Here is a 15,219-nt window from a genome sequence, read left to right as displayed (position 1 = left end):
CTTGGATTGGGAAATGTAGCGAGCCAGCAGCCACCAATGCAGAGCTCTCTCTGCCCTGTTTATTGGCAGGCCAGACCCCATGTACTCTTCACAGGTAAAGTCTAGGCTTCTCCAGTTCTCTCTGTTCCAGCAATTCTCCCAGCAGCCAGAGGGCTTGTCTCCTCCATGTAGGACCCTGGGACTAGGACACCCTGTCTGTGGCTCAACCCGCTTGCTCCCCAGGGGGAGGATTCTCTCAGACCTTTCAGCTCCCTCACTGTGGCGGAGCTCCCTACCCTAAGCCTTTTTTCCATTCTGCCCAGTTAGTGGAAATCTTTCTTGCAGCTTTGGTTGTAGAGGCGTTCTGTCAGTTTCCAGTTAGTCTTCCATGCGAATCGTTCCACATGTAGATGTTTTTTTTTTTTTAAACATCTTACTATGCTATATTCAGTCTGTGCATTCTTTTTTTTTTTTTTTTTGCAAATTTATTTATTTTTATTTATCTGTTTTTTTGGCTGTGTTGGGTCTTTGTTGTTGCGCATGGGCTTTCTCTAGCTGCGGTGAGTGGGGGCTACTCTTTGTTGTGGTGCACAGGCTTCTCATTGCGGTGGCTTCTCTTGTTGTGGAGCACGGGCTCTAGGCGCACGGGATTCAGTAGTTGTGGCACGTGGGCTCAGTAGTTGTGGCTCACGGGCTCTAGGGCTCAGGCTCAGTAGTCATGGCATGCAGGCTTAGTTGCTCCGTGGGATGTGGGATCTTCCCGGACCAAGGCTCGAACCCGTGTCCCTGCATTGGCAGGTGGATTCTTAACCACTGCGCCACCAGGGAAGCCCCCTGTAGATGTATTTCTGATGTGTTTGTTAGGGCAGGTGATCTCCATGTCCTCCTACTCTGCCATATTGATCTAATCCCCTTATTATGTCACTTTATATTTACAAAATTCTTCAAGTTATGATTTGTTATAATCCTGTTTTACAAATGAAACAGTGGAGGCTTAAATAGGTTTAGTAACTTGCCCAAGGTCACACAGCTTATAAGTGGCATAACTAAAATACCATTCTCACCTGTATCTAGCTCTGGTATTCTAAGTCTGGCTCTGTCTACTCAAGAAAGGATATTATATAGTGACTCTAAGTGCAGACCAGTTATAGGAGATATGGCAGATTGAGGACTAAGTTATGTAACGAATTAGAAAAGCAAACAAATCCAGAATGTGGGTCATAACCACAGGATAGATTCCTGACTTGGTTTCTTCAACAAGTCAGCACAGGAGAAAAGTGGTGGTGGGTAGTATTTCAGAGGGACTGCTCTGGGGTGGAAAGAGGCTTAACCACCAGTATGATATATGGACCTTGTTTAGGAACTTGACCCAATCAACAGAAATGTAAAGAGATATTTTTAAAGACACTTAGAGAAATATGACTGTAGATTGGGTATTAGATGATATCAAGGAATCATTGTTAGTGAGCTGTGATGATGACATTGAAGTTATATAAGAGAATATCAATGTTTTTTAGAGATATATACCAAGTATATAGTGGCAAATGACTTAAGGTCTAGGATTTGCTTTAAAATTACTCAGCAATTAAAAAAAAAAAGAAAGAAAAGGAAAAGCAGAAGAGATGAAGCAAATGAGGCAAAATCTTGATATCATTACTGAATCTGGGTAACATGTATGTGAGTGTTTTATATTTTGTTGAGTCTTTTAAGTCTACATCCCTACTTTGCATTTCCACTTTCAGTTTTTTCATTACAGGAACATTCTGTTATTTTCCCGTGCCATCTAGTGGCAAAAGAATGTAATTTGTCTGCTTTTTTGAATGGAGAGCCATACCTTAGAACTAACATCTATTACCTGTGAGATAATTCTGTCAGTGTCTGCTTGCTTGAACAGCATTTTGTCCAAAGGGAGAAAGAGAACATGATTTCACAATACCCCGGCAGCTCTTTTTTTTTTTAAGTTTTTAAAATTTTAATAAACTTTTTTTTAAAAGAGCGTTATAGCTTCAGAGCAAAATTGAGCAGAACCTACAGAGTTCCCATGTATCCCCTGGCCCTCACATGCATAGCCTCTCTCATTATCAACATTCCTCACCTGAGTGGTGTAACTATTACAAACATTGAACCTACCTCGATACATCATTGTCACCCAGAGTCCCCCCCAGAGGCTCTAGAGACAATCCAGTCCAGCCTCTTCCAGCTTCTGATAGCTGCTGGTATTCTTTGGCTTACGGCCACATCACTCTAATCTTCATTGCCAGCATCTTCAAGCCACTCTCTGCTCCATCTTCACATAGCCTTCTCTGTGTGTGTATAATCTCTCTCTGCCTCCCTCTTATATGGATACCTGTGATTAAATTTAGGGCCCACCTGGATATTCCAAAATTATCTCCTCATCTCAAGTTCCTTAATTTAATCACATCTGCAAGGATATAAGGATATATATTGCCCTATAAGGTAACATTCACAGGTTTCAGGGATAAGATGCAGATGTTTTTGGGGAGGTCATTTCTGAGCCAACCACAGTGGGGATTATGGAGAAGATGATCTCAAACAGAGGGAAGAACTTGAAGAGAAGCATCGGAAACAGAAAACGCACTGAAGGTAATTAGAGAGTGGCAAGTGGTCCTATGCTGTTGAGTCACTGTATATGAGGCAGCAGCACAGAGTGAGAGAAGGCTGAAAGGAGATTAAGAGCCTTGAGTGCCAGGTTCGAATTTGAGTTACGTTTCATGGACTGAGGAGAGTCTTTGGAGAGTTTAGAGCAAGCTAGTAGCATCACCCAGGCTGTGTTTTAAGTGTTTAGCTCTGGAGCACTGCAAATGATGGATTAGAGGCAGAATGCCATTGAAATAATTCAACGTGAGGATAATTAAAGAGGTAGGATTTCATTCATATGTTCAAAAAATACTTTTGAACACATTACCTTTCATACACGATTTTAGATACTGGAGATACAGCAATGAGCAACACAAGTCTTGTTTTCTGAATTTTTCATTTTAGTGAGAGACATCATTTACAAGTTAAAATAATTTTAGGTAGTTGCGAATGTCATAAGAAGATGAAATAGAGAAAACTGCTAGAACCATTGGTGGCACTAGTGGGAGAGAGGGGGTGAGTAACGTTAGGGCATATAGTTTCGGCAGCCCTCTCTGAGGAGGTTCTATTTGAATAGAGAGCATATCGAATAGAAGGACATAAGGAACCAGCCACATGAAGACCTAAGAGAGGGCATTCTAGGCAGAGGACGCAGCAATTGCAAAAGCTTTTATATCAGTCAGCTCTGCTGCTGTAACAAAAGCCACCAAATCTTACCTTCTTGTAACATTAGCCGTCCCATTCTCACTCAGGTTTTATGTAGGCTATAAGTCAGCTGTAGCTTTGCTGCAGGTTGCAGCTGCACTCTATGTGTTTTTTTAAATTTCAGGATCTAAGGTAAAAATGTAACCCCTACCTGAGTCATGGTCTTCGCACAGTAGAGGAGAGAAGAACCAGAGGCTGAGCCAAACCATGCAACAGCTTTTAATGTTTCTCCTGGACCTAGTATATGTCACATTCACTCACATTCCATTGACCAGAGCAAGTCACAGGTCCAATCTCAAAGTCACTCCTTCCGAAAAGGAGGGGTGAATAATTATACAGAGTAATATAATCCGTGACAGATGGGAACAAACCTGGAGTGTTTAAGGCATAGAAAGAAGAAAGGCTCAATGAGAATAGAGAATTTTAGTCTGTTTTGCTCACTGATATATCCCACGAAGAAAAGTGCCTTGTATAAAATAAGTATTCAAGAAATATTTGTTCCATGAGTGAATGAAAGCCAATGTAGTTCGAATATAAGGGAGATATGAGATTGCAATCAACGCATTGGTATATAGGAGGAAACTTAATTTCACCCCTGCCTTAGAATTTGGTTCTCCATTCACCTCTTCCCCGGTTCTCTGTTCCAGACATAGACATTTACACTGCATACCTTCAGCTCTGCCATAGAAGTAGGGTGTCTGTACCCCTCTCCCTATCAGCCTTCCCTTCTAGATGGACTTTCATAGACTGCTGTGACCTGGGACCCCCTCCCATTCTCTAAGGACAGCAGTTCCTCCTATCTTTCTGGAAAATGCTCTTTTCCCCATTCCAAACATATGTTTTGTTAGGTGCTGGTATATTTGTAAAGATACTACCAGGGGCAGTGACAGGTTCTAGCTTAGGGAGCACATCCAGAGGGGCTGGAGATGGGGAGTCAGGTCTATACCGTTTTTTGATTGGGTAGTAAGTACATTTGAAAAAAAAAAAAGCATCCAAAAAAATGGCATCCTTGGTTGGCTACATCTCTATTTCTCTCATGATCTTGCTTCACACTGCTCTGATATCTTTTCATTATAGTCTTAACAGGCATATTAATATAGTACTTTTTAAATTGGGGAGGGGGGGAGGAGCCATTCAGAGCCCTTCTCTAGAATTTTTGAAATTGGCACCAGAGAAGGCAGCTCTCAGGCCCTCTGTGGTGGTGAAATCGGCAGGTATAACTGTGTTTTGTCTCGTGGAGAAAAGCAGACAGAGATTGCATAGAAAAGTAGATGAAGCAGAGCCCTGATGAGGTTTACGTTTCTGGTTTCACTGTTACCCTTGATGCTGGCTGCACCTTTTACCTTCTCATGGTGACATGAGCTTTCTAATAAATTCCTTTTTTCCCTAAGCTGTTGAGATTGAGTTTCTGCCTGTGCAACTAAGAGATCTGATTCATATAGTTTTGGAGCTTCAAAGGCATCTATGCACTGGTCTGTTTCTCACTCTCCAAGCTAGGAAAGAGTATAACAAAGTTTCTTTTTAGTCAGTTTGGGGAACTATCAAATTTCTAGCAGACTCTCAAACTGGTAATGTGTCAATACATCATCTTTCCAAAGTGAAAGAGGCACAACGTTTCTTTTTGAAACAGATCTGTTTAAACATTCACTTTCCACATCAAACTAAAACTGAAGGAAACAAAGCAGGGACCATATATTATGCAGAAGAAACATACTACCTAAAATTGCCAAACACTTGAATAATAAATGCACAAACTAGGGGAATGAAGGAGTAAGGTGTGATTCATAACCTGAAATATTACCTACTAATTAAAATTGAAAATTTTATGATGACTAAGAAAATTCATAAAATGTTTAAGATACTCCGTCAAGAGAAAAGGCAAAAAAAAAAACTTTAAAACTCACATGTGATCACAACTATAAATGCCTAATTCATAGCTCTAAAAGATAATATATGTTTAGGCTACCCCAGCAGCCTGGCACCACATTAAAGTCATGCCCATTATACGGGTTCTCCCTTTCTGCTCCAGCCTAGTCTTGAAGTACTTCAGTCCATCTGCTTCTCATGCCTGGTTATTGTCTTCACCTCTCAAAAAATTAGCTTTGTAATTTCTGTTTCTGGCCTTTTCTTGCATTCTTTTTTTCTAAATATTTTTTTTCGGCACGTGGGCATCTCACTGCTGTGGCCTCTCCCGTTGCGGAGCACAGACTCCGGATGCGCAGGCTCAGCGGCCGTGGCTCATGGGCCCTGCCGCTCCGCGGCATGTGGAATCTTCCCGGACCGGGGCACGAACCCGTGTCCCCTGCATCGGCAGGCAGACTCTCAACCACTGCGCCACCAGGGAAGCCCTCTTGCATTCTTTATCTTTTTTATACTTGACTCATACCCTGTGATTCACAGATATTGACAGCCTTGATTTCCCCAGCTTCAGCTCACCATTTGGGTTTTTTCTACACTTGTCCTATCCCATCTAAATGCATCAGGTCAAACAGGTAGGGCCCTCAAATTACATACAACTGAAACTTGAGTATGTTTGAGTCTTAGGATAACGGGTAATATTTTTTTCTTCTTTCCAGACTTTCCTGTTCCAGTACCATTGCAGTAAACATTTTTTTTTAAGTCGAAATGTATTTGACATACAATATTATGTTAGTTTCAAGTGTATTACATAATGTTTTGACGTTGTATACATTATGAAATGATCACAACAATAAGTCTAGTAACCATCTGTCCCCATACAAAGTTATTACAATATTATTGACCATATTCCTTATGCTGTACATTACATCCTTATGTTTTATATTTTACATAACTGGAGGTTTGTTCCTCTTAATCCCCGTTCACCTATTTCACGCCCCCTCCCTTCTGGCAACCACTCATTTGTTCTCTGTATCTGTGAATCTGTTTTCATTTGTTTTTTCTGTTTGTTTTGTTTTTTGGAGTCCACATATAAGTGAGATCATACAGTATTTGTCTTTCTCTGTCTGACTTACTTCGTTTAGCATAAGGCCCTCTAGATCCATCCATGTTGTTAAAAATGGTAAGATTTTATTTATTTTTTTATGGCTGAGTATATTCTGTGTGTGTATGTGTATGTGTGTGTGTGTATATATATATAGACACACACCATGTTTAATATATACATATATATATATATATACACACACACACACACACACCCCACATCTTCTTTATCCATTTGTCTATCCATGGGCACTTATCTTGGCTGTTTGTAAATAATGAGGCAGTGAACATTGGAGTGTATATATCTTTTCAAATCAGCGTCTTTGTTTTCTTCGGGTAAATACTCAGAGGTGAAATTACTGGATCATATGGTGGTTCTATTTTTAATTTTCTTAAAGAACCTCCATACTATTTTCCATAGTGGCTGCACCAATTTACAATCCCACCAATAGTGCACGAAGGTTCCTGATGATAGCTATTCTGACAGGTACAGTAAACATTTTAAAGACAATAACAATAAGCTTTTTCTTATCTCTGCCAAGAGTGGAACTTAATGGTGATTCTGTAGAACTGCATTTTTTCAGCTTCACATTAACAACAAAAGATGCTGCTTATTAGTACCCTAGCAGTTTTGCATTTATAACATAGCAGGTCAGTATATGTATGCCAGGTATTAATCTCCCTGGGAACAGAAGCCACCTCATGGAGTTAGCTGCCCAGAAATTATACAGGTCCTATAGATGTTCCATTGTACACTTGGGGCTCATGTTTAATTCCCCATAGGATTTTAGGTTTATTTTCTTTTCCTAATACCGGATCTACTCTGGACAATAGTTCTTAGACAGTGAGCATTTGCACCTACTGCTGAATCTTGATGTCTTTGGGCATTGTAGCATGTCTTATACATTTCACTGCTATCTTCGTTTCCTTGGGCTGCCTTAACAAAGTAGCACAAACTGAGTGGTTTCAACAACAAAAATGTATTACCACACAGTTTAGGAGGCTGGAAGTCCAGGATCAAGGTGTTGGCAGGATTGGTTCCTTCTGATGGCTGTGAGGAGGAATCTGTCCCATGTTTGTCTCCCAGCTTCTGGTGATTAGCTGACAAACTTTGGTGTTTCTTGACTTCTAAAAGCATCACCCTGATTTCGGCCTTCATCTTCATATGGCACTCTCCCTGTATGCCAGTCTATCTCCAAATTTCCCCTTTTTATATGAACACCATTCACATTGGATTAGGGCCCACCCTAATGACCTCAACTTAACTAATTACATCTGCAATGAACCTATTACCAAATAACATCACATTCTGAAGTACTGGATGTTAAAACTTCAATGTAAGAATGGGCAGCGGGGGGAGCACAATTCAACCCATAATAACTACGTATCTCATTATAACTCCAGACTTCATTTCTGCCATGTTGGTGTCAGGCTTAGCCATGAAATTGCTTTGGCCAATAAAATGTGAGTAGAAGTGATGTGTCTGCATCTAAGCAGAAACTTGTTAAGAATTTTTTCCTTCTGCCATGAAACTAGCCATATTCCAGATAGAGGCTATTTCATCAGCCTGTGTCTCAAGAGTTAGAGTGACATGGAACAGAGCAACAGCTAACTTTCAGTGAATATGTAGCACAAGAAGGAAATAACCCCTTATGATTTTAAGCAACCAAGACTTTGGGGTCATGTGTTACTGAAGCATTAACTTAAGGTAGCTGACACCATAAGTTCACTCCTAATGTGTGGGTTTTTTTCATTCATTCATCAGATATTTATTAAAAGCTTGCTATGTGCTAGGCATAGCACTGTGTGTTGGACACTCTGATGGTTAATTTTATCTGTCAACTTGCCTAGGCCACACTACCCAGATATTTGGTCAAACACCAGTCTAGATTGTTCTGTGAAGATATTTTTCAGGTAAGATAACGTTTCAATCAGTAGACTTTAAGTAAAGCAAATTACCCTCCATAATGTAATTTGGCCTTGATTCAGTCAGCTAAAGGCTGTAAGAGAAAAAAAAGACTGAGGTTCCCCCAGGAAGAGGGAATTCTGCCTCCACACTGCCTTCAGACTCAAGCTGCAACATGAGCTCTTCCTTGGGTCTCCAGCCTGCTGGAGCTCTGCAGATTTTGAACTTGCTAGCTCCCACAAATCTCATGAGCCAATTCCTAGAAATAAATCGCTATATATATATACACACACATCCTATTGGTTCAGTTTCTCTGGAGAAATCCGATTAATACACAGTCAGTGAACAGTGAACAACCTAGAAATAGTCCTCATAGAGCTTATAGTCTAAGGAAGAATACAGACAAATAAACAGAAAAAAAGACAATGTTATGTAGTAAATGCTGGGAATGCTTCATGTCATAGGAACACATAGCAGGAGCATCTAACCATGACTTGAGGAATCAGAGAAGGCTCTCTGGAGGAAATGAAGTCTAACTTGAGAACTGAAGGTGGCAGGTGGAATAGGAGTTAGCCAAGTGAAGGGACGAGGTTGTGGAGAGCAGGGCTTAGATCGAATGCAGAACATGCATTCTTAACAGGGGCATTATTGCCCCCAAGAGGGAGAAACTGGTGCTTGGCAGGTGAAATAAATCTTGGTTATTACAATGTTTTGTGATCATCCAAAGCTCAATTCTATCCGACAAAATCTTATTCCTTAATATTTAATGAGGGAGCGGGGGAGACATGATTAGAAAAAATGTCTAAAAAGTCTCCATGGTTGGGGGAGGGGGGTGCACGGTGGTGACAAAAAGAAAAGGCTGAGAAACATTGGTGTAGAAAGACCTTTTGGGTAAGGGAAGGATCACATACGGAGCTTGTGAGAGAAGACTATAGCATATTTAACAGGTCAGAATGGTTGAGGTATACAGTGGGAAGGAACAGAGGCACAGAGAGTCGTGGGAGAAGAGGCTCATCTAGATACAAATGTTAAAGAAAATTAAATCTGAAAAATGCATTTTGACTGCAATTATCCAAATATTTTAGGTGAAATTGGACTTTGTCTAAATTATCTACTGTAGACTATGCTCACTTTTATATATGAATTTCTACTTTGTGTTTGTAGTCATAGATTAAATGAATCATTAACTTTAAACATGTTTTAGAGATGACAAAGAACAACTGTTAGAATACCTTTTCTATCTTTCTCAGAGTTTTAGTTTTATAATTGTAGTCTCTATAACAGCATCATGTTCAGGTGGGCATTTAATCATTAGGCTGTTCTGGAAGACACATTAACCTCTGGAGAATTTGCGTGTGATTTACTTCACTGGAGTTTCAAAGATTAAAAATATGAGAGTAAAAAGATATTTTTCTTGGTTCCATTATTGGGAATAGATGAGAACAATGGTCTGTTTAATAACCATTATCATTATCTCCCTCCCAGATGGAATTAAAATTACTTTAATATTCTATTAGGAAAATCTTTGCAAAAATGCTGCCAATCTTTTTTTTTTTTTTAATTTCCAGCAGCTTGGCAACAATGAACTCAAAACTAATTCAGTGCTTTTGAGAGATAATATAAACTTAATTTTAGACTCTAAAGGACTAAAAAATTGCATGCTCTTCCATAATTTTAGCTTTTAATATTTTTATACCCCAGCCCTAACTTGCTTGATGTGAGTAGACCTGACCTAAATGTCTAATATGTATATATATATATACTTTTTTGCGGTACGCGGGCCTCTCACTGTTGTGGCCTCTTCCGTTGCGGAGCACAGGCTCCGGACGCGCAGGCTCCGGACGCGCAGGCTCAGCGGCCATGGCTCACGGGCCTAGCCGCTCCACGGCATGTGGGATCTTCCCAGACCGGGGCACGAACCTGTGTCCCCTGCATCGTCAGGCGGACTCTCAACCACTTCGCCACCAGGGAAGCCCTCTAATATACTTTTTTAAGAGACAGCATTCTAGTAATCAAAGGTCTTGTTAAGTAAAAGACAGTATGCGGAAACAGTACTGAATATGTGTTCTGAAGTCACACTACCTGGGTTCACATCCTGAGTTGAATCTGTTTGGGTTTAAATGCTACTAGGTTTCGTGAATTGGGCAGATGTAAAGTTACATGATCTTATCCTCTGTGTACCTCACTTTCCTCATGTGTAAATTATGGCTCATAATAGAACCACTACATAGAGTTGTTGTAAATATTAAATGAGTTAATTATTTAAGACACTTAGAGCAGTGCCTCGTACATACTTAGTACCCAATAATGTTACCTACTATTATTATTATTTAGAACTCCTTATTAAGTAGTTTTAAAACCATTTGTTTTGGTGCTTCCTGTATACCATACAAGGAACTTAATTGTGAAACTGTTAGTACACCTGGCCTAAAATGATCTTCACAGCATGACTCAAGTATTTATTTATTTATTTATATGTTTTGTTGCACCGGGTCTTGGTTGTGGCTCACAGCCTCCTTAGTTGCAGCTCACTGGCTCCTTAGTTGTGGCATGTGAACTCTTAGCTGCGGTATGCGGGATTTTTAGTTGCAGCATGCATGTGGGATCTACTTCCCTGACCAGGGATCAAACCTGGGCCCCCTGCATTGGGAGTGCGGAGTCTTATCCACTGCACCACCAGGGAAGTCCCCTCAAGATATTTCTTTAAACTGACTTTTTTTAGTATCATTATTGTTCTCTTCAGTATAGTTCAGGCCTTTAAATTGATTTATTTTTTAGGCTAGGGTGATATTTTTGTTCTTAGGTGAGAAGATAAACATCTAAGGTTCATAAGGAAAAACACTCCTTAGAGCAGTAGGTGGGAGATGAATTCCTCTTCGGAACTTTGTATTGGCGTCTAGAATTTATCTCTACAGTACTGCTTTTTCCATGGTGCCAATAGGGAAAAGCAAGAGTTACCCATGATTTTCTGGCATTTTTGTTTTGATTAAAGAAATTTTAAAACCTTTCAATATTTATATCTTTCAGAAAATGTCTTTGAAATTCAAAAATGCAAAACGAATTGAAGGCCTTGATAGCAATGTGTGGTGAGTACATTAGAATAAACAATAATCATTGGGTGAAGTTTTTTTCCTCCACATGTTTATATCCTTATTTGGGAATTTTTAGCTTTATCTATAGTCTATAAATAAAACCACTTATTTTAATTCATCCATTCAGTGGAAATGGAAGGAAATAATGATTCATACACTGATTTATTCACTTAGCAAATGTGCCAGGTCCTGAGCTAGGCACTGGAAATGGACAGAGAAAATGACAGATTGGGTGGATGCCCTTGTGGAACTTACCTTCTAATCCATCAACTTTTCCTATTAGCCCTCCTTTCTAATGGTTGATAAGAGAACCTAGCAGCAGATGGTTGAGAAAAATATTTATATGATTAAAATATGGGCATCGTGGAACTGAGATTTGTAAGAAACATTAAGTTCATCAGTTCAGCCATAATTTTTCCGGGTAAAGTCATTTTGTAGACGGTAAAATTTTTGTCGTGAACTCATTAATTTTGTTTGATCTGTAAGACTAAACTAAGTCTTATTTTTCAGTTTCTAAAGACTATGAGGTATAAACAGCTAACTTTGTAATTTTAGTACTTACTAATATTAGTGTTTTACCTTAGGATTGAATTTACCAAGTTGGCTGCAGACCCCTCTGTTGTGAATCTTGGCCAAGGCCTTCCAGATATATCCCCTCCTGTATATGTAAAGGAAGAATTATCAAGGATTGCAGCAATTGATAGTCTGAATCAGTACACACGGGGCTTTGTAAGTATATGAGGACTATGTGGGGTGTGAGCTTGTATTTTATATTGTATTGTGCGTGAATGTACTTCTACCACTTCTCCGTAATTGGCTTTCTGGAACCAACTGTCCCAACTTGATAACCAGAGGAACACTCACCCTTACCCTTATCTCCTAGGATGAGCTGTCCCCTACTTCCAGCTTCTCCACAGTCCTGTCTTGGCTCTTCGTTTACCGTTGTTCCAGGATGAGGTCCTACGACAAGCAGGGAAGGAGAATATTCACTTTAGACATATTTTCTCTCCCTTTCAAACTTACGCAGCCTCAGCACTGGCTTCTTACTTAATATCCTCTATTTCCAACTAGTTACTTTCTTTCTTTCTACCTCAGCACAACCTCCATCTTTCTGTGGTGGAATGCCTAGGATATCCAGAGATTTCATAGATTCTACTAAAAAACAATTACCACAAGTCTTCATGACCATTCATGCAGGAACCCTCTGAAAATAGGAAAAAAGATATTTTAATTTATTGCCATTTAAAAATACAAATTGGAAAATTATAAAACCCAGATGTTAAAAATTCTTACATTTTAGAGCCAAACTATCTCAAAGAAGTAGGTCCCATAATTAAATTTAAGGTTTTATTCTTCCTTTTACTCAACAGGGTCATCCATCACTTGTGAAAGCTCTGTCCTGCCTATATGAAAAGTTTTATCAAAATCAAATAAATCCAAATAAAGAAATCCTTGTGACAGTAGGAGCATACGGATCTCTTTTTAATGCCATTCAAGGATTAATTGATGAGGGAGATGAAGTAAGTACATTAACATTATCATGTTGCCTATATTAATCACTATCATTTGTCCTGCTTTTATTTTTACTTATTTTATACTCTTTTTTATTTGAATCATTTTTAAAGTATAATTTATGTGCAGTCAAGTTCACAAATGTTAAGTACAGCTTAGTAAATGTTTACATGTATATGTGTATGTATGTCTCCATGTAACCACAAACCAAATGAAGATATAGTACATTTCCAGCAACCCAGAAGGTTCCCTTTTGCCCCTCCGTAGTCTATATTCTTCCAGAGGTAACCGCTCTTCTGTGTTCTGTCACCATAGGTTCATTTTGCCAGCTCTTTAACTTGATATAATAGAATCATACAGTATGTACTCTTGAGTCTGGCTTCTCTCATTTATCATTTTGTCTGTGAGATTCATCCATTTTGTTGCATGTCATTTATTCTTATATTTACAGCCTATTTAGATAAGAGAAGGTAAAAGGGGCTAGCAGTGATGCGGGAAAATGAATCTTAGTTTTCACTGCTAAAATAACCTTTAATCCGAACTCAATCAACAAGTATTTGGTCCCTGTCTTTTTGTACCCTGTATTGTTAGCAGCACTGTGTGAGGGATGTATAACAAGAAGGCTGAGTGATTTCTTTATTTAGTGACGTGATATAAAACCCACTTTGGCACTGACCTCAGTCATCTCTGCCCCTAATTCCCCATTATCATTCCAATACCCCTGCTTCAGTATTTCCTCACCTGTTTCATTTATAAAGAATTTATTGAGGATATGCTAGACATTGTGGGAGAGATTTTTAAAAGACGGTTTCTGCGTGGAAGGGGTTCCCTGTTTAGTAGAGGAGATAGACTTGTAAACAGATGAGGAGGAATGCAATGCTATAGGCGGTCGTGGGGAATGTATAAGTTACCATGGTGACAAGAGGAAGAAGTGATCAACTCTGCTAATATAGGTCTGGAAAGCTCTAGAGAGGTGTTGGTTAAGCTGGGTGTGAAGAATGAATATGTGCCGTGATCTGTATTGTTAATTCCTTTCTTTGAATTCTCCCCGCACTTTATCTGTACCTTCTTTATGAAAGATACCTGTTACTTTGTGTTACATTATCCTTTTACATCTCAATTCACTCTACTACAGCCAAACAGTAAGCTACTTAAGGAGACATGGTAAGGAAGTACAGTCATACTTTCATATACGTAATCTCCTTTATTCCTATAAAGTAGTTGAAAGTTTTATCTGAGACTTTGGTGTTGTTACTCCTTTGTTGCTTCTTCCTACTCTGCACTTTATTGGTGTGTCCTAGGGCTCAGCCCTTGGCCTTCTTTCCTCTATTCTTTCTTCCCTGATCATCTTATCTAATATTTTGAAACCACACACACCACTTTCCATCATACTGACCTATTATTTTCCTTATAGTATTTATTACTATGTGAAATTAGCTGATTTACTTCCTTGTTTTCTTATTTATTATAAATGTCTTGCAGGAGAATGTAAGTTCCAGGAAAACTAGTTTATCGCTATAGAGCTAGCACCTGAAATAGTGAGTGCTCAGTAAATATTCTTCAAAAAGAGAGGGGAATTATTTCCATTGTAAAAATAAGGAAATTTCAGGGAAGCATGTTTAAGTATATTCTTCAGCTCCACCTCGCTGCCTTCCCAATTTACTTTCCTTCATTGAGCTCTCACTTCGTACCAGGCACTGTTTCTCACCAGGGCTACAAAGATGGGTCATCTTAGTCCCCAAGAATTTCATAGTCTAATTAAGAACTTGAGGAAAAGATTCATTCCTGGCTCATTTCTTTGTCCTCCACAGTACCCAACACATAGCACATTGTATAGGAACTACTCAGTGTGAGTTGGATGACTAGTACAAACAAAGGGGCTTTAGAATATAAGGGCCTCCTATGACTCCAATGAGAAAGGCCTTGAAAAAGAAGTACAAGCAGTAAGAAGTGCAAGTTTAGGGTGATAATTAGGTACCATGAATTTAACCAACACAAACTTAAATGCGGCAGTTTAGTGTAGACTTGTAAAATTATAAATTGTTGCCAGATTTTTCACAAGCAGTTTGACTATATGTATAAAGTACCATAAAACATGTTTATACCCTTTAGTCTAGCAGTAGCAATCATGTGAATTTATTCAGCAAATGATTTTAAAAAGATACTGTGCATAGTCACAAGTGAACATTGCACTGTTATTTATACAAGAAAACTATAACAAAATTGTTCTAGAATTCAATAGACTCTCAAATAGCCTTTAAAATAATAAGTGCTAAAACTAAATAATATTAAAATTTTTGTGAAATACTTCTAAGTTTAAAAAAGATAGAAAAATCAAATGTGTACAATGGATATAAATTATGTGTTCAAACCCTCCTTACAGAAAAGCAAAAAGTTAGGGATGCTAGGTCCAGGCTGGCATACTGCAGAAGGAATACCAACTGGACAGGTTAGTCTGGCCCA

At 39.0% G+C, this 15,219-nt stretch overlaps 1 protein-coding gene across 13 annotated transcripts in view; it reads left to right on the top strand.

Annotated features, from left to right (window-relative positions):
- KYAT3 (kynurenine aminotransferase 3) overlaps positions 1 to 15,219 on the top strand; it is a 54,039-nt gene that overhangs the window by 12,335 nt on the left and 26,485 nt on the right. For 8 of the 13 annotated variants that reach the window (XM_067726803.1, XM_067726804.1, XM_067726799.1 and 5 more), the window contains 4 exons: positions 8,098 to 8,160; positions 11,180 to 11,238; positions 11,829 to 11,973; positions 12,615 to 12,764. In XM_067726803.1, coding sequence (XP_067582904.1) covers positions 8,098 to 8,160; positions 11,180 to 11,238; positions 11,829 to 11,973; positions 12,615 to 12,764 — 417 coding nt within the window. Of the gene's footprint in view, positions 1 to 8,097; positions 8,161 to 9,986; positions 10,121 to 11,179; positions 11,239 to 11,828; positions 11,974 to 12,614; positions 12,765 to 15,219 lie in introns of those variants that run through there. The other 5 variants (XM_067726810.1, XM_067726808.1, XM_067726807.1 and 2 more) reach the window with 2 other exon arrangements.

Source organism: Pseudorca crassidens, chromosome 2, assembly GCF_039906515.1.
Source record: "Pseudorca crassidens isolate mPseCra1 chromosome 2, mPseCra1.hap1, whole genome shotgun sequence".
Classification (NCBI taxonomy): domain Eukaryota; kingdom Metazoa; phylum Chordata; class Mammalia; order Artiodactyla; family Delphinidae; genus Pseudorca; species Pseudorca crassidens.
This window is presented reverse-complemented; position numbering and strand designations above follow the sequence as displayed.